General features: G+C 36.6%; 1 protein-coding gene across 1 annotated transcript in view; it reads right to left on the reverse strand.

The window, feature by feature from the left end:
• The window catches only part of LOC125782479 (polyunsaturated fatty acid lipoxygenase ALOX15B-like), a 72367-nt gene extending 54145 nt beyond the window's left edge, over positions 1 to 18222 (reverse strand). The window contains exons 1-4 of the mRNA XM_049466687.1: positions 18100 to 18222; positions 3217 to 3360; positions 2780 to 3067; positions 886 to 1096 (exon numbers count right to left, since the gene is read on the reverse strand). Of these exons, the coding sequence (XP_049322644.1) occupies positions 886 to 1096; positions 2780 to 3067; positions 3217 to 3360; positions 18100 to 18222 (766 nt within the window). The remainder of the gene's footprint in view (positions 1 to 885; positions 1097 to 2779; positions 3068 to 3216; positions 3361 to 18099) is intronic.
• Between the last annotated feature and the right edge of the window lie 3007 nt (positions 18223 to 21229).

Raw genomic sequence — 21229 nt, forward strand, 5'->3', positions numbered from 1 at the left:
AGATAGAAAGATATTGTATGAAGTTATATTAGATAGATAGATAGATAGATAGATAGATAGATAGATAGATATTGTATGAGGTTATATACGATAGATAGATGCTTGCTTGCTTGAATAATTGACATACATCTTTCCAAGACTGTAAAAAACATGTTAGCTAAACAGCACTTCAGTGCACTTTTTTTCACTACACTGAATTCATGTTTGCCAAATAAAGCTACATTTTCATTTTCAAAATACATTTGAGTACTGCATTAGATTATTTTCCCTGGGCGCACATGGGTAAAAGTGAAGTGACTCAATAAATGTAATTAAACACAAACATTGATAAAATATTTAGGTACATGTTCAAAACACTCGACATCTTAAATCCTCGTGCAGTAATATTAATGTGATTTATCAGCTTTTCGAATCCTACCATTCATCATCTGCACTTTGCATCACTGATGAAGCAATCATAAGGAACTAAGCTCTTAACGACAGGTCTAGAGCTGTAGTTGGAACGACGCAGCTGAACCACGGTAGTTGCGAACGTTCACTGAAACTACGTTTTTTGAAACACCTGAGTAGCTTAACTAAGGTTCGCACTATGTAAGTTACTAACGTGGTTACCTCCATAGTTTCAACTACGCTTTTGGGAAACACTTGTGTCGCAGCTGCAACGTCCAGACTATGTAAATTGCTAACGTACTTAGCACCTACGCTTTTGGGAAACGGACCCCTAAACGGTTGCCAAAACAGGTTGCATCCCTAGTATAATTTTTTTAAAACATTTTTTTTGGAAGCTCATTACATTCTTAAGACAACTAGTTAGCAAACACTGTATTTCTGTATTATTAAGACATTCCTGTAATAAATCAGTAATGTATCAGAAGCTGTGCTAACCCTTGCTGTTCCGGAGAGAGACGATTGGCTTTTTGCTGTCCAGCCACTGGTAACAGGGGAAGACGACTTCATCTCCTTCAGGTGTGGTCACCACCAGCTTGGCACAGAACCAGTCCTTAAAGAAATGCAGAAAGCATGGCGTGGCCTCTAGTTCTACCAGCAGGACAGTGCCAACATTGTTGTCACAGCACACTGTTGTTACAGTGCGCTCCTGTCAGAAAAAAAACTGTTTAGTATTATATATTAAAGTTAATCCCCTACATAGATAAAAGAAATAACAAGACAAACTTATACATCATACTTGTGCTGGCCATGCACCTTATACATTTGCACATGTTGAAACGAAAGCGTGGCTGGGTGGCCTGTACGGACAACAGACTTCCCAAGTTTTCTGGCAGTTGCGGGAGTCCTATACTGCATATCAGTAAGGGCTCCTTGATGCTCACAAGTGAAATAAAAATCTCCTGGAATGAACACGTGCATGCAGGCAACCCAGACGCATAGTTAGATATCTAACCATGCAGAGACAGAGCTTTAAGTCATGCTGATGAAAATTTGAAGCTGTTCGTTATTATATGTATTTCTTTCTTTCATTGCTTGCAAGGTTATTTTTATGTACTGTATTTACTGTTTTTGGTTCGTGTGTCCAATGATACAAGGCACAACACATAGTACAAACATGCAGATAAACTCATTTACATATCGTTTTTTGTAATTAGTGATATTTAGGATAAGTTAATTAAGTTGTTTTAGTTAAGATCATGTTGAAATAAACCCTGTAATATAAACCACTGTTTGGGTGGTTTTCTCAGTATTTTGGCGGATTTGAAACACGTTTTACCCAGTGAATTGGTTTTGTCTGAATCCCTCTGTAACAATCTGGCAACCCTAATGGCTCGCTGTCCGCTCCGTTTCTTCGGCTGTCTGTTGCTTAGTAGCGAAACCCGCAATGCATTTTGGGACACATGTAGCTCGCTTAGTAAGCAGCGATGTTTACTATAAATCATGATGCATTATGGGAGTTTTAATGCCCTCAAAATCACGTTCGAATCCCCCCTTATGATTCGGACACTCAAAGAAAAATGGCTGAAATACTCAATAGTGCCCTAACTAGTAAATAGGGAGCCATTTCGGTCACAGCCCAGGTCTAAGCTTCTTATGAGCGAGCACCACAGTGATTCTAGAAATTGTGGTGACAACAGTGGCAAGGAAAACCTTACGAGGAATCAAGACTCAGTCAGAGGAACCCATCCCGCACGGGTCAACCTGGACACTACAAATAACAGAACAAAAACAACAATAAAGAGAGATTATAGAGAACTATAGCTAATGTATAGGTTTTGAGTTATGAGTGTGAGTAGATGATGGGCACATAAAAGATACTGGAGAGCTAAAGCTAATGTAGAAACAGGTTCTGAGTGTGAGTATGTGTGAGGGGTTAATGTTGATCAGTGCAGGGTTGTAGAGCAGTAATGTAATACAGCGGACAGTGGAGAGCCAGGTTGGGTGTCAATCACTTAAAAATGAATTTTAATCATGATTTTTTTATATGCTGGTATTTCTGGTTTAAGAAGGGGACAGTAATAATAATGTAGTCTGGCAGACTAGATCCTTTTTTTGCCCCACCACTTGTGGAACGACTTTTTCTGTATTTATGGATTCAGTGAGCCAACTTTTACATCTTGGTTCACAATATTCTTGAGAATGATGGTATTGTCAGCCATTATAAGTTTGTTCCACATCTGAAAAGAGACCTGTCTGAAGCAGCACAAATCGCCCAGAAGAATAGTGTTGATAAACAGGATCTGGAAGAGGAAAGGGTTCTCACTGGTGAGAGAGGGCGTCCGGTTTGATGTTCTTGGTCCCTGAACGATATGACAAGTTGAAGTCAAACCGGGGGAAGCCCCCATCTGGCCTGGCGTGGGTTCAGGCACTTGGCCTGCTGGATGTAAGCCAGGTTTTTATGGTCAGTCCAGACCAGAAAAGGGTGTTCCGCTCCCTCAAGCCAATGCCTCCACTCTTCTAGAGCCAGCTTCACGGCCAGGAGCTCCCCGTCTCCAACGTCATACCTCTGCTCCACAGGGGATAGACAGTGGGAGTAGTAGGCACATGGGTGCAGTCGGCCATCCAGCCCCACCTGCTGAGATAAGACCGCACCCACGCCTACTTCGGAGGAGTCCACCTCCACGACAAACAGGAGTCCAGCATCGGGCAGTCACCCCGATGTCTTCCTCATCAGAGCAGTTAGCAGGGCTGCCACAGAGCTAAAGTTCCTCACAAAAATCGGCGGAAGAAATTGGCGAAGCCCAGGAAGCGCTGGACCAGGCGCACCGAAGTCTGTCGGGGCCAGTTCTGGACCACCTTGACCTTGGTGGGGACCATGCGCAGTGTGTTATGTGACACGACAAAGCCCAAAAACGAGATGGTCTGCGCATGGAACTCCTGTTTGATGTAGAGGTCGTTGTCCAGGAGTAGCTGGAGAACCCATCAGATGTGGGTAATGTGTCCATTCAGAGAGCGACTGTATATAAGAATGTTGTCTCAGTAAACGAACACGCACCGGTCCAACACCTCCGGAGAACCTCGTTAATGTACCCCTGGAAGACGATGAGGGCGTTCATCAACCTGAAGGGCATAACCAGGTACTAATAATGCCCAGATGGGGTGATGAACGCTGTCCTCCATTTGTCACCCACCCTGAGCCTAACCAGGTTGTAGGCACTGCGCAGGTCCAGTTTGGTAAAGACTGTACCCTGCTACAGTGTCTCAAAGGTGGATGACATGGGGCAAGGGGTAAGGGTTCTTAACCATGATCTTATTGAGGCCTCTGTAATCTATACAGGGCCTCAACCCACTGTCCTCCTTCCCCACAAAGAGTTCCTGTCCCCGGTGGTTTTTCTGTTCCTGTTTCTGTCACCGTGTTTGTGTCTGTCCCTGTTGATGTTTTTTTTTCCCTGTTCCCATTGTCCCTGATTGGTCCTGTCCAATCTCCGTCTACTGTCCAGTTCCCCGTCCAGTCTCCGTCCCCTGTCCAGTTCCCCGTCCAGTCTCCGTCTCATGTCTAGTTCCCCATCCAGTCTCTGTTCGCTGTCCAGTCCTTGTTCCCTGTCCAGTCTATGAGCCCTGTACAGTCTCCCGTCCAGTCTCTTTATGCCCCATGTCTCGCCCCTTGTTTTTCCTGGCCTCTCCCCGCCGGGGTTTGTTTTTACGTGCCTCGGGAGCTGCTCGTTTATGGGGGGACTTCTGTCATGTCCTGGCCCTGTTTCCTGTCTGTCCTCGTGCCTGTGTGTGTCCTACGTGACCTGTGCCCCTGTGTTCTGTCCCAGTACTTTTCCATCTGTGTCTATGTGTAGCTCAGGTGTTTCCACTTCCCGTGTGTGTTAAATAGCCCTCCTGTGTCAGTGTTTGCTGTCGGTCTTTGCACCTTCTCCTGTTGTTTGTCTCTCCGTGTTTCTTTGTATTTATAGCCTTAGCCCTAGTCCTTGTTCTGTATTTATATCTTCTTGTTTATTTCTTGTCTTTTCTTGTTCCCTGTTTATTTCCTTGTATATATATATCCCTGCCCTGTTTAGTTATGTATTATTTCTGTTTCTCGTTTGTTTCTTGGTTTATTTCTTTCTGTTTATTTATGTTAGTTTATCTCACGTTTGTTCCCTGTTTATTTCATTGTTTATTATCGTTACCCCTCATTTGTTTTGGTTTACTTTATTTGTTTATTTGTTATTTATTTAATAAATATTGACAATAACAAATACAATTAAAAATAATAATAAACCAACTGGACTTTTATTAAATTCACAATATATAATTAGAATCTGATGGTAATATTGAGCTAATAATATGCTAAGGCAAGCCTGTCTCCCTAGCTGAGAGCTGACCAAGAAGTGAGAGCTATTTGTGTGTGCTACATTCATTCCAGGTATGTTCCACGTTGGTTAGTATTATATAATTCTGTGTATTTAAATTGATTGATTTGGGGATTTTGAGCAATTAAGTGTTTAATGTTGAATCTCAGCTCAGTTAGCTAGCTGGTTAGCTGCACCATGTGGCCTGAGTTTCTTGCATTGCATTTGCCACAGGTTGGCTCTAATTCAGTGTTTTAATTTTGTTGTACCTAAGCTTATATGGATTTATATATTAAAAAGGCATGTGTAGCAGTAACAATTACAGTAGTATTTTTTTTAAAAACATAAAGCACTAAATTATTGTATATAAACCAGACAAACAATAAAAAGCTATATAATCACTTAGTAAGAAATCTGTTGCAATTGTATTATTTTAAATAATATGTGTATAAAGTATTGTGTATAAAGTTGTATTATTTTTATTAGAAATATACTATTGCATTGTTTGTATAAACATACTGTTGTATTTTTAACTATCATTTTTAATGGTAGGACTTAACCTGGTCCAAACATAACCACTGTTTCAAGCAAGAAAACATCTGACATGCAGGAATGATCCAGTCGAAGAAAATGAAAGAGATCTTTGTGGTAGAAAACCACAATACAGGGAAGTAAAAATAAAACCATCTTCATTCCAAAAAGCAAAATTGCTCGACTTCTACTAAAACAAAAACATACACACTCACACACACCAGACCAGACCAGAAGAAAGACCTGTTTGAGCAGCTTTTAGCTCAGTTTAAACTCAATAACATTTCTGTACTGTAACCTTTTTTCCTCATTCTTATTTTTAATTTGAATAGTTCCTTGTTTATGTAACACAATTGCCACTGTGTATGAAAGGTGCTATACAAATAAACCTCATGTAAAGTCTTGCCTTGCCTTTAATTATACTGTCCTACATGACTGAAGCAGAACTACAGTCTGTAATCAAAGAATAATAGTGTCCTACATGACTGAAGCAGAACTACAGTCTGCAATTAAATAATTATAGTGCCCTACATGACTGAAGCAGAACTACAGTCTGTAATTAAAAAAATAATAGTGTCCTACATGACTAAAGCAGAAATACAGTCTGTAATTAAAGAATTATAGTGCCCTACATGACTGAGGCAGAACTACAGTCTGTAATTAAAGAATAATCGTGTCCTACATGACTGAAGCAGAACTACAGTCTGTAATTAGAGAATTATAGTGCCCTACATGACTGAAGCAGAACTACAGTCTGTAATTAAATAATTATAGTGTCCTACATGACTGAAGCAGGACTACAGTCTGTAATTAAAGAATTATAGTGTCCTACATGACTGAAGCAGAACTACAGTCTGTAATTATAGAATAAGAGTGTCCTACATGACCGAAGCAGAATTGCAGTCTGTTATTAAAGAATTATAGTCTCCTACATTACTGAAGCAGAACTACAGTCTGTAATTTAAGAATAATGGTGTCCTAAATGACTGAAGCAGAACTACAGTCTGTAATTAAATAATAATAGTGTCCTACGTGACTGAGGCAAAACTGCAGTCTGTAATTAAAGAATAATAGTGTCCTACATGACTGAAGCAGAACTACAGTCTGTAATTAAAGAATTATCGTGTCCTACATGACTGAAGCAGAACTACAGTCTGTAATTAGAGAATTATAGTGCCCTACATGACTGAAGCAGAACTACAGTCTGTAATTAAATAATTATAGTGTCCTACATGACTGAAGCTGAACTACAGTCTGTAATTAAAAAATAATAGTGTCCTACATGACTGAAGTAGAACTACAGTCTGTAATTAAAGAATAATAGTGTCCTACATGACTGAAGCAGAACTACTGTCTGTAATTAAAGAATTTTAGTGTCCTACATGACTGAAGCAGAACTACAGTCTGTAATCAAAGAATAATAATGTCCTACATGACTGAAGCAGGACTAGAGTCTGTAATCAAAGAATAATAGTGTCCTACATGACTGAAGCAGAACTAAAGTCTGTAATTAAATAATTATAGTGTCCTACATGACTGAAGCAGGACTACAGTCTGTAATTAAAGAATTATGGTGCCCTACATGACTGAAGCAGAACTACAGTCTGTAATTATAGAATAAGAGTGTCCTACATGACTGAAGCAGAACTAAAGTCTGTAATTAGAGAATTATAGTGCCCTACATGACTGAAGCAGAACTACAGTCTGTGATTAAATAATTATAGTGTCCTACATGACTGAAGCAGGACTACAGTCTGTAATTAAAGAATGATAGTGTCCTACATGACTGAAGCAGAACTACAGTCTGTAATTATAGAATAAGAGTGTCCTACATGACTGAAGCAGAATTGCAGTCTGTTATTAAAGAATTATAGTCTCCTACATTACTGAAGCAGAACTACAGTCTGTAATTAAAGAATAATGGTGTCCTAAATGACTGAAGCAGAACTACAGTCTGTAATTAAATAATAATAGTGTCCTACATGACTGAGGCAAAACTGCAGTCTGTAATTAAAGAATAATAGTGTCCTACATGACTAAACCAGAACTACAGTCTGTAATCAAAGAATTATAGTGTCCTAAATGACTGAAGCAGAACTACAGTCTGTAATCAAAGAATAATTGTGTCCTATATGAATGAAGCAGAACGACAGTCTGCAATTAAAGAATTATAGTGCCCTTCATGACTGAAGCAGAACTACAGTCTGTAATTAAATAATTATAGTGTCCTACATGACTGAAGCAGGACTACAGTCTGTAATTAAAGAATTATAGTGTCCTACATGACTGAAGCAGAACTACAGTCTGTAATTATAGAATAAGAGTGTCCTACATGACTGAAGCAGAATTGCAGTCTGTTATTAAAGAATTATAGTCTCCTACATTACTGAAGCAGAACTACAGTCTGTAATTAAAGAATAATGGTGTCCTAAATGACTGAAGCAGAACTACAGTCTGTAATTAAATAATAATAGTGTCCTACATGACTGAGGCAAAACTGCAGTCTGTAATTAAACAATAATAGTGTCCTACATGACTAAAGCAGAACTACAGTCTGTAATTAAAGAATTATAGTGTCCTAAATGACTGAAGCAGAACTACAGTCTGTAATTAAAGAATAATTGTGTCCTATATGAATGAAGCAGAACCACAGTCTGCAATTAAAGAATAATAGTGTCCTACATGACTAAAGCAGAAATACAGTCTGTAATTAAAGAATTATAGTGCCCTACATGACTGAATCAGAACTACAGTCTGTAATTAAAGAATAATCATGTCCTACATGACTGAAGCAGAACTACAGTCTGTAATTAGAGAATAATCGTGTCCTACATGACTGAAGCAGAACTACAGTCTGTAATTAGAGAATTATAGTGCCCTACATGACTGAAGCAGAACTACAGTCTTTAATTAAATAATAATAGTGTCCTACATGACTGAAGCAGAACTACAGTCTGCAATTAAAGAACAATTGTGTCCTAAATGACAGAAGCAGAACTAAAGAATGTAATAAAAGAATAACAGTGTCCTACATGACTGAAGCACGACTACAGTCTGCAATTAAAGAATTATAGTGCCTTACATGAATGAAGCAGAACTACAGTCTGTAATTAAAAAATAATAGTGTCCTACATGACTAAAGCAGAAATACAGTCTGTAATTAAAGAATTATAGTGCCCTACATGACTGAAGCAGAACTACAGTCTATAATTAAAGAATTATCGTGTCCTACATGACTGAAGCAGAACTACAGTCTGTAATTAGAGAATTATAGTGCCCTACATGACTGAAGCAGAACTACAGTCTGTAATTAAATAATTATAGTGTCCTACATGACTGAAGCAGGACTAATGTCTGTAATTAAAGAATTATAGTGTCCTACATGACTGAAGCAGAACTACAGTCTGTAATTATAGAATAAGAGTGTCCTACATGACTGAAGCAGAATTGCAGTCTGTTATTAAAGAATTATAGTCTCCTACATTACTGAAGCAGAACTACAGTCTGTAATTAAAGAATAATGGTGTCCTAAATGACTGAAGCAGAACTACAGTCTGTAATTAAATAATAATAGTGTCCTACGTGACTGAGGCAAAACTGCAGTCTGTAATTAAAGAATAATAGTGTCCTACATGACTGAAGCAGAACTACAGTCTGTAATTAAAGAATTATCGTGTCCTACATGACTGAAGCAGAACTACAGTCTGTAATTAGAGAATTATAGTGCCCTACATGACTGAAGCAGAACTACAGTCTGTAATTAAATAATTATAGTGTCCTACATGACTGAAGCAGAACTACAGTCTGTAATTAAAAAATAATAGTGTCCTACATGACTGAAGCAGAACTACAGTCTGTAATTAAAGAATAATAGTGTCCTACATGACTGAAGCAGAACTACTGTCTGTAATTAAAGAATTTTAGTGTCCTACATGACTGAAGCAGAACTACAGTCTGTAATCAAAGAATAATAGTGTCCTACATGACTGAAGCAGGACTAGAGTCTGTAATCAAAGAATAATAGTGTCCTACATGACTGAAGCAGAACTAAAGTCTGTAATTAGAGAATTATAGTGCCCTACATGACTGAAGCAGAACTACAGTCTGTAATTAAATAATTATAGTATCCTACATGACTGAAGCAGGACTACAGTCTGTAATTAAAGAATTATGGTGCCCTACATGACTGAAGCAGAACTACAGTCTGTAATTACAGAATAAGAGTGTCCTACATGACTGAAGCAGAACTAAAGTCTGTAATTAGAGAATTATAGTGCCCTACATGACTGAAGCAGAACTACAGTCTGTGATTAAATAATTATAGTGTCCTACATGACTGAAGCAGGACTACAGTCTGTAATTAAAGAATTATAGTGTCCTACATGACTGAAGCAGAACTACAGTCTGTAATTATAGAATAAGAGTGTCCTACATGACTGAAGCAGAATTGCAGTCTGTTATTAAAGAATTATAGTCTCCTACATTACTGAAGCAGAACTACAGTCTGTAATTAAAGAATAATGGTGTCCTAAATGACTGAAGCAGAACTACAGTCTGTAATTAAATAATAATAGTGTCCTACATGACTGAGGCAAAACTGCAGTCTGTAATTAAAGAATAATAGTGTCCTACATGACTAAAGCAGAACTACAGTCTGTAATTAAAGAATTATAGTGTCCTAAATGACTGAAGCAGAACTACAGTCTGTAATCAAAGAATAATTGTGTCCTATATGAATGAAGCAGAACGACAGTCTGCAATTAAAGAATTATAGTGCCCTACATGACTGAAGCAGAACTACAGTCTGTAATTAAATAATTATAGTGTCCTACATGACTGAAGCAGGACTACAGTCTGTAATTAAAGAATTATAGTGTCCTACATGACTGAAGCAGAACTACAGTCTGTAATTATAGAATAAGAGTGTCCTACATGACTGAAGCAGAATTGCAGTCTGTTATTAAAGAATTATAGTCTCCTACATTACTGAAGCAGAACTACAGTCTGTAATTAAAGAATAATGGTGTCCTAAATGACTGAAGCAGAACTACAGTCTGTAATTAAATAATAATAGTGTCCTACATGACTGAGGCAAAACTGCAGTCTGTAATTAAAGAATAATAGTGTCCTACATGACTAAAGCAGAACTACAGTCTGTAATTAAAGAATTATAGTGTCCTAAATGACTGAAGCAGAACTACAGTCTGTAATTAAAGAATAATTGTGTCCTATATGAATGAAGCAGAACCACAGTCTGCAATTAAAGAATTATAGTGCCCTACATGACTAAAGCAGAACTACAGTCTGCAATTAAAGAATAATAGTGTCCTACATGACTAAAGCAGAAATACAGTCTGTAATTAAAGAATTATAGTGCCCTACATGACTGAATCAGAACTACAGTCTGTAATTAAAGAATAATCATGTCCTACATGACTGAAGCAGAACTACAGTCTGTAATTAGAGAATAATCGTGTCCTACATGACTGAAGCAGAACTACAGTCTGTAATTAGAGAATTATAGTGCCCTACATGACTGAAGCAGAACTACAGTCTGTAATTAAATAATAATAGTGTCCTACATGACTGAAGCAGAACTACAGTCTGCAATTAAAGAACAATTGTGTCCTAAATGACAGAAGCAGAAATAAAGAATGTAATAAAAGAATAACAGTGTCCTACATGACTGAAGCACGACTACTGTCTGTAATTAAAGAATTATAGTGCCCTACATGACTGAAGCACGACTACTGTCTATAATTAAAGAATTATAGTGTCCTACATGACTAAAGCAGAACTACAGTCTGTAATCAAAGAATTATAGTGTCCTACATGACTGAAGCAGAACTACAGTCTGTAATCAAAGAATAATAGTGTCCTACATGACTGAAGCAGAACTACAGTCTGCAATTAAAGAATTATAGTGCCTTACATGACTGAAGCAGAACTACAGTCTGTAATTAAAAAATAATAGTGTCCTACATGACTAAAGCAGAAATACAGTCTGTAATTAAAGAATTATAGTGCCCTACATGACTGAAGCAGAACTACAGTCTGTAATTAAAGAATTATCGTGTCCTACATGACTGAAGCAGAACTACAGTCTGTAATTAGAAAATTATAGTGCCCTACATGACTGAAGCAGAACTACAGTCTGTAATTAAATAATTATAGTGTCCTACATGACTGAAGCAGGACTACAGTCTGTAATTAAAGAATTATAGTTTCCTACATGACTGAAGCAGAACTACAGTCTGTAATTATAGAATAAGAGTGTCCTACATGACTGAAGCAGAATTGCAGTCTGTTATTAAAGAATTATAGTCTCCTACATTACTGAAGCAGAACTACAGTCTGTAATTAAAGAATAATGGTGTCCTAAATGACTGAAGCAGAACTACAGTCTGTAATTAAAGAATAATGGTGTCCTAAATTACTGAAGCAGAACTACAGTCTGTAATTAAATAATAATAGTGTCCTACGTGACTGAGGCAAAACTGCAGTCTGTAATTAAAGAATAATAGTGTCCTACATGACTGAAGCAGAACTACAGTCTGTAATTAAAGAATTATCGTGTCCTACATGACTGAAGCAGAACTACAGTCTGTAATTAGAGAATTATAGTGCCCTACATGACTGAAGCAGAACTACAGTCTGTAATTAAATAATTATAGTGTCCTACATCACTGAAGCAGAACTACAGTCTGTAATTAAAAAATAATAGTGTCTTACATGACTGAAGCAGAACTACAGTCTGTAATTAAAGAATAATAGTGTCCTACATGACTGAAGCAGAACTACAGTCTGTAATTAAAGAATTTTAGTGTCCTACATGACTGAAGCAGAACTACAGTCTGTAATCAAAGAATAATAGTGTCCTACATGACTGAAGCAGGACTAGAGTCTGTAATCAAAGAATAATAGTGTCCTACATGACTGAAGCAGAACTAAAGTCTGTAATTAGAGAATTATAGTGCCCTACATGACTGAAGCAGAACTACAGTCTGTAATTAAATAATTATAGTGTCCTACATGACTGAAGCAGGACTACAGTCTGTAATTAAAGAATTATGGTGCCCTACATGACTGAAGCAGAACTACAGTCTGTAATTATAGAATAAGAGTGTCCTTCATGACTGAAGCAGAACTAAAGTCTGTAATTAGAGAATTATAGTGCCCTACATGACTGAAGCAGAACTACAGTCTGTGATTAAATAATTATAGTGTCCTACATGACTGAAGCAGGACTACAGTCTGTAATTAAAGAATTATAGTGTCCTACATGACTGAAGCAGAACTACAGTCTGTAATTATAGAATAAGAGTGTCCTACATGACTGAAGCAGAATTGCAGTCTGTTATTAAAGAATTATAGTCTCCTACATTACTGAAGCAGAACTACAGTCTGTAATTAAAGAATAATGGTGTCCTAAATGACTGAAGCAGAATTACAGTCTGTAATTAAATAATAATAGTGTCCTACATGACTGAGGCAAAACTGCAGTCTGTAATTAAAGAATAATAGTGTCCTACATGACTAAAGCAGAACTACAGTCTGTAATTAAAGAATTATAGTGTCCTAAATGACTGAAGCAGAACTACAGTCTGTAATCAAAGAATAATTGTGTCCTATATGAATGAAGCAGAACGACAGTCTGCAATTAAAGAATTATAGTGCCCTACATGACTGAAGCAGAACTACAGTCTGTAATTAAATAATTATAGTGTCCTACATGACTGAAGCAGGACTACAGTCTGTAATTATAGAATAAGAGTGTCCTACATGACTGAAGCAGAATTGCAGTCTGTTATTAAAGAATTATAGTCTCCTACATTACTGAAGCAGAACTACAGTCTGTAATTAAAGAATAATGGTGTCCTAAATGACTGAAGCAGAACTACAGTCTGTAATTAAATAATAATAGTGTCCTACATGACTGAGGCAAAACTGCAGTCTGTAATTAAATAATAATAGTGTCCTACATGACTAAAGCAGAACTACAGTCTGTAATTAAAGAATTATAGTGTCCTAAATGACTGAAGCAGAACTACAGTCTGTAATTAAAGAATAATTGTGTCCTATATGAATGAAGCAGAACCACAGTCTGCAATTAAAGAATTATAGTGCCCTACATGACTGAAGCAGAACTACAGTCTGCAATTAAAGAATAATAGTGTCCTACATGACTAAAGCAGAAATACAGTCTGTAATTAAAGAATTATAGTGCCCTACATGACTGAATCAGAACTACAGTCTGTAATTAAAGAATAATCATGTCCTACATGACTGAAGCAGAACTACAGTCTGTAATTAGAGAATAATCGTGTCCTACATGACTGAAGCAGAACTACAGTCTGTAATTAGAGAATTATAGTGCCCTACATGACTGAAGCAGAACTACAGTCTGTAATTAAATAATAATAGTGTCCTACATGACTGAAGCAGAACTACAGTCTGCAATTAAAGAACAATTGTGTCCTAAATGACAGAAGCAGAACTAAAGAATGTAATAAAAGAATAACAGTGTCCTACATGACTGAAGCACGAATACTGTCTGTAATTAAAGAATTATAGTGCCCTACATGACTGAAGCACGACTACTGTCTATAATTAAAGAATTATAGTGTCCTACATGACTAAAGCAGAACTACAGTCTGTAATCAAAGAATTATAGTGTCCTACATGACTGAAGCAGAACTACAGTCTGTAATCAAAGAATAATAGTGTCCTACATGACTGAAGCAGAACTACAGTCTGCAATTAAAGAATTATAGTGCCTTACATGACTGAAGCAGAACTACAGTCTGTAATTAAAAAATAATAGTGTGCTACATGACTAAAGCAGAAATACAGTCTGTAATTAAAGAATTATAGTGCCCTACATGACTGAAGCAGAACTACAGTCTGTAATTAAAGAATTATCGTGTCCTACATGACTGAAGCAGAACTACAGTCTGTAATTAGAGAATTATAGTGCCCTACATGACTGAAGCAGAACTACAGTCTGTAATTAAATAATTATAGTGTCCTACATGACTGAAGCAGGACTACAGTCTGTAATTAAAGAATTATAGTGTCCTACATGACTGAAGCAGAACTACAGTCTGTAATTATAGAATAAGAGTGTCCTACATGACTGAAGCAGAATTGCAGTCTGTTATTACAGAATTATAGTCTCCTACATTACTGAAGCAGAACTACAGTCTGTAATTAAAGAATAATGGTGTCCTAAATGACTGAAGCAGAACTACAGTCTGTAATTAAAGAATTATATTGTCCTACATGACTGAAGCAGAAATTAAGTCTGTAATTAAAGTATTATATTGTCTTACATGACTGAAGCAGAACTACAGTCTCTAATTAAATAATAATAGTGTCCTACATGACTGAAGCAGTACTACAGTCTGTAATTAAAGAATAACAGTGTCCTACATGACTGAGGCAGAACTACAGTCTGTAATTAAAGAATAATAGTGTCCTACATCACTGAAGCAGAAATTAAGTCTGTAATTAAAGTATTATATTGTCTTACATGACTGAAGCAGAACTACAGTCTCTAATTAAAGAATAACAGTGTCCTACATGACTGAGGCAGAACTGCAGTCTGTAATCAAAGAATAATAGTGTCCTACATGACTGAAGCAGGACTAGAGTCTGTAATTAAAGAATAATAGTGTCCTACATGACTGAAGCAGGACTACAGTCTGTAATCAAAGAATACTAGTGTCCTACATGACTGAAGCAGAACTGCAGTCTGTAATTAAAGAATTGTAGTGTCCTACATGTCTGAGGCAGAACAACAGTCTGTAATCAAACATTAATAGTGTCCTACATGACTGAAGCAGAACTACAGTCTGTAATTATAGAATTATAGTGCTGTCCATGACTGAAGCATGACTGCTGTCTGTAATTAAAGAATTATTGTGTCCTACGTGCCTGAAGCAGAACTACAGTCTGTAATTTAAGAATTATAGTGCCCTACCTGACTGAAGCAGAACTACAGTCTGTAATTAAAGAGTAATAGTGCCCTACATGACTGAAGCAGAACTGCAGTCTGTAATCAAAGACTAATAGTGTCCTACATGACTGAAGCAGGACTACAGTCTGTAATCAAAGAATACTAGTGTCCTACATGACTGAAGCAGAACTGCAGTCTGTAATTAAAGAATTATAGTGTCCTACATGTCTGAGGCAGAACAACAGTCTGTAATCAAACATTAATAGTGTCCTACATGACTGAAGCAGAACTACAGTCTGTAATTATAGAATTATAGTGCTCTACATGACTGAAGCATGACTGCTGTCTGTAATTAAAGAATAATTGTGTCCTACGTGACTGAAGCAGAACTACAGTCTGTAATTAAAGAGTAATAGTGCCCTACATGACTGAAGCAGAACTACAGTCTGTAATTAAAGAATTATAGTGCCCTACGTGACTGAAGCAGAACTACAGTCTGTAATTAAAGAATTATAGTGTCCTACATGACTGAAGCAGGACTACAGTCTGTAATTAAAGAATAAGAGGGTCCAACATGACTGAGGCAGAACTACAGTCTGTAATTAAATTATAGTGTTCTAAATGACTGAGGCAGAACTACAGTCTGTAATTAAAGAATAATAGTGTCCTACATGACTGAAGCAGGACTACAGTCTGTAATTATAGAATAATATTGTCCTCCATGACTGAAGCAGGACTACAGTCTGTAATTAAATAATTATAGTGTCCTTCATGACTGAAGCAGGACTACTGTCTGTAATTAAAGAATAATAGTGTACTTCATGACTGAAGCAGGATAACAGTCTGTAATTAAAGAATTATAGTGCTTTACATGATTGAAGCAGAATTACAGCTAAGTTTGCTAGGTTATATATGTGTGTTTCAACATTAGCTAGCTAAGTTTGCTAGGTTATATTTGTGTGTTAGCATTAGCTAGCTTATTATTATTATTATTATTATTATTATTATTAGTATTATTACTATTATTATTATTATTATTATTATTATTATTATTATTATTATTATTATTATTATTATTATTGTTGTTGTTGTTAACACGTTAACTGTTGTAGAATGATCACCAGTAACACACAGTGATGTTTCCTCTAAAGGATACTAAGGATACTATTAAATCTCTGTGAGACTGCAAGGCTGAAGATGAACTTTTATATTTTAATATTAAAGCAAAGATTATTAAAACTAAAATGATTACAGTCTTACAGACATTTGTACAGTCCTACATGTGTGTTCTGGAGAACTTTAATTAATGTACCCTACAAATAGTTAATAATTTTTTATCTTCCAAAAATGGGGGTTAAGCAGATAACTACACACTAGTATTTTACTATGTTTTGCTAATATTTGGAAGATACTGAGGATAATAAGGTAACTAAGGTTACTACTACTACTACAAATGGTGTCACTGGCTTCATTCAAATATGCCTTTAATATCACCATCAAACTAATTGTTCAGGTACATTGATTTAAATCCATAGTTTCCCAGGTGGCGTGTAAGTTTGTAGCTGATCAGTTAATGTTGATTTGACCAATAATTCACGAGTATTTACTATAAAGGAGACATAATTAGTAAGTATTTCTCCAAGTATTTCTCCAAGAGTCATGAAGTATTATAACAGTGCACTACTAGTTACTCAAGTTTACTAAATAAAATTAATAAAAAGTGCAATTAATTAATTAATCTATAATGTAAGAAAGCAATGTGTCAGGTAGGGCTGCCACAAACGATTATTTTTATAGTCGACTAATCACTGATTATTTTTTATGATTAGTCGACTAATCGGATCATACGTTAATTGAATATAAAACACAGTTTATCACAATAGAATGCAGCTGCTATTATACAACCAACATTAGATTTCAGCTATATGCTAACTAAAAATAAAAACAATTAAAATCATAGTTCATTAAACCTTTAATGAAATATGCAGCTTGTTGTAACAGACAATTATTTTACTGTTTAGCATAAAGTGTAAACAACTGTGTAAAATAAGGATAAGGCACTGGCATTTATGAAACATCTCAACTGTGAGGTTGTTTGAACTATTATGAAAAAAAAGCATATTAATAAAAAATGCCTCTCTGTCCAGATATTGTGTACATTACCGTACACAGGGCAGCGGTCTGCACAGATCTGATTGGCAGAGGAGAGCGTTTGGTGATTTTACACCACACATGACTGATCTGTGAGTTTACTGCACCGAAAAGCACTGAAAACAGAAGCCACTGTCAGAATGAAATCCTTCTCTGTAGTTTATCGGTTTGGGACGGCATTTGTGACAACGTCTGGGTCCGGATCCGGATCGCGGTCCGCCTATTAGTGACCTCTGTTTTAAAGCTATCAAGATGAGTAAGTTAAGTACTAAGTTAACGCTCTGTTTACGCTAATTTTAGCAGCTAAATAGCAATTTAGCTTCTTCGTCATTTAATCAGCCACAACATGCCTCCTTTTCAGGTGCTCGTGCATCGCGGTTGTGCTGCCGAGGAAGGCAAGTTCTTCATTGCAGATATTGCATTGCACGCGTTTCACTTTTATTTTCTTGGTGATCCCACACTTTTGAGTTCTGTAGCGGGGTAGCCATGAAACCAGAGCCTGTCTGTATAATGTCCTGAGATGTCGTCCACTACCTACCCCGGTTTCCACTACTGCGCATGTGCGTCCAGGACAGAAAGGCAGTCGCAGCAGTTTGGAGAGAAAAACAAAGAAAAAAAAAAAAACGACTAATCGACTATTAAATTAGTCGTCGACTATTTTAATAGTCGACATAATCGTGACTAGTCGACTAATCGTGGCAGCCCTAGTGTCAGGACGTTAGAACTTACCAATGAAAGTGGGCTGTGGAGAACCTGGGGTTCACTGTTGCAGATGCTGCCTATCAGCCTGATGTAGATGGTGTCCAGGGTGAGGACAGTGCTGTCAAACACCTCAACCTTATACTCCACCATGATCACTCTGCTCTTACACAGTTAGACGTGTGGGAGAACACTGACGACAAAAATGTTAGATTATTTCAAAATATATTCATAATATATTATGCATTATTTCCACTTAAACATTTATTATTCAAAACCTTCCATTTTGCAATTTTTAAATATATCATCACAGAAGATATTTTTCTGGTATCATGCAGCCCTGCTAAGATGGTTTGGGGTAGTTAAAGTTCTAAGCAGTTGCTCTGGGTTATTGGGTGTTAGTGGTGTATTTGTATAATTGTGACATAATAAAAGGTTTGCATAAACTTTTGCACCCTATTCATTTCTATGGAAAAAATAATACAGACAAAATCTAAATGCATTTACAACTCTAATACAACTCTTAATCACATCTTTTAAGCACAACTGTAATAAATATATATGTCTCAGAAATAGAAGAGTTAAAGAATGTAACTGACCTGAATCTCCAGGAGGATGAACTGTTGTGCAGATCGCTGCTAGTGGTGCATAAGAGAAAAAGAAACAGAAAGTCTTCTGTCGGCCTTTTTAAAGTTTATTCACAGAGGTGTGGCCAATATAAAACATGTACAGTACCAATCAAAAGTTTGGAACTACCTTCTTTTCATTCAAGATGCAGCCATTTGAAAAAAAGTAAAACCTTTACCCTTTTTAACATATTTATTCAAATAGACAATTGAGCTTTATTTAAAAAGCCTAAGAAAAATTGGTCATCTATCCTTTACTGGAGTAAATATTTTTTCAGATAACTTTTTACTTCTACTCCTTACATTTTCACACAATAATCTGAACTTTATACTCCTTGCATAAAAGTAACCTTGTTAATGTAATGAATACCAGGACCAGGGGAGACAAACGCTGGTTAGAAAACACAGGTTTATTTACAGAGCTAGGCAGACAGGGGTAGTCAGGTTAAGAAATGAAGAATCAAAGGCAAGGTAGAACGCTTTATATAGAGCTAGAAAACTAGATAATACGTGGGAGTACGAGGGAGTATTTAGTAGCTGGGTGACGTAGAACAGAGTCACTGTAGTTCTGAGACTGAGGCTGCTGTATAACTGAGTCTTTAGGCAGAGAGGCTTCAGGAGCAGGCAGACAGTTAATGGTTAGGATGACCAGATTCCAATTCACCAGATGTGGGACAAAGAGTATGTACAAGGTGTCCCACATTGTCCCACACAATTAACAAAATTAGGGTAACCCAATGTATGTATATATACATTATACATATTTATATTTATATATATAAGCCATGACCCTTTTAAAGCACATTAAATAACTGTCTGTTCTGTTTAAATGTACACAGTCGGGTGTTTTAACTTGAGAAGCGCTGTGAAATAGTATGAAAGCTCCTTGCTTACTGTTTTTTTTTTTTTTGACGTGAGAGAAAGTTGCATTTAAATAAGATATATACAGGTCCTTCTCAAAAAATTTGAATATTGTGATAAAGTTCATTATTTTCTTTAATGTACTGATAAACATTAGACTTTCATATATTTTAGATTCATTACACACAACTAAAGTAGTTCAAGCATTTTATTGTTTTAATATGGATGATTTTGGCAAAATCTAAAAAAATTAGCATATTTCATCCGACCAATAAAAGAAAAGTGTTTTTAATACAAAAAAAGTCAAGCTTCAAATAATCATGTTCAGTTATGCACTCAATACTTGGTCAGGAATCCTTTTGCAGAAATCACTGCTTCAATGCGGCGTGGCATGGAGGCAATCAGCCTGTGGCACTGCTGAGGTGTTATGGAGGCCCAGGATGCTTCGATAGCGGCCTTAAGCTCATCCAGAGTGTTGGGTCTTGCGTCTCTCAACTTTCTCTTCACAATATCCCACAGATTCTCTATGGGGTTCAGATCAGGAGAGTTGGCAGGCCAATTGAGCACAGTAATACCATGATCAGTAAACCATTTACCAGTGGTTTTGGCACTGTGAGCAGGTGCCAGGTCCTGCTGAAAAATGAAATCTTTATCTCCATAAAGCTTTTCAGCAGATGGAAGCATGAAGTGCTCCAAAATCGCCTGATAGCTAGCTGCATTGACCCTGCCCTTGATAAAACACAGTGGAAATTTCTTTCTGTGTCTTACCCTCTTGCTTGATGGTGTCAATTATGGCCTTCTGGGCAGCAGTCAGGTCGGCAGTCTTACCCATGATTGCGGTTTTGAGTAATGAACTAGGCTGGGAGTTTTTAAAAGCCTCAGGAATCTTTTGCAGTATTCATCAGTATTAAAACAATAAAAGACCTGAAATATTTCAGTTGGTGTGCAATGAATCTAAAATATATGAAAGTTTAATTTTTATCATTTCATTTTGGAAAAGAATGAACTTCATCACAATATGCTATTTTTTTGAGAAAGACCTGTATAGAAAGATATATATATATATATATATATATATATATATATATATATATATATATATATTTCATTCTAGTTCACAGCGCTTCTCAAGTTAAAACACCCAACTGGGGGCAGTTAAACAGAACAGACAGTTCTTTAAAAAGGGTCATGGCAACAACACAACTTGACCTGTATGATAGGAAGTGTTTCACAGTGTGGTAAACACTAGTTAGTTTTGCTGCTGTTACTTTATCTACGTTTGAATCTTGTTTGGGTTTTAGCAGGAACATACAGTACAGGCCAAAAGTTTGGACACACCTTCTCTTTTTCAATGTGTTTTCTTTATTTTCATGACTATTGGCATCAAAACTATGAATAAACACGTGGAGTTTTGTACTTAACAAAAAAAGGTGAAATAACACAAAAAAAGATATTCTAGTTTCTTCAAAATAGCCACTCTCTGATTACTGCTTTGCACACTCTTGGCATCAATCTCTCAATGAGCTTCAAGAGGTGGTCACCTGAAATGGTTTTCCAACTGTCTTGAAGGAAGGAGTTCCCAGAGGTGTTTAGCACTTGTTGGCTCTTTGCCTTCACTCTGTGCTCCAGCTCACCCCAAACCATCTGGATTGGGTTCAGGTCCGGTGACTGTG

This window comes from Astyanax mexicanus, chromosome 17, assembly GCF_023375975.1.
Source record: "Astyanax mexicanus isolate ESR-SI-001 chromosome 17, AstMex3_surface, whole genome shotgun sequence".
In the NCBI taxonomy this organism is placed as follows: Eukaryota; Metazoa; Chordata; class Actinopteri; order Characiformes; family Acestrorhamphidae; genus Astyanax; species Astyanax mexicanus.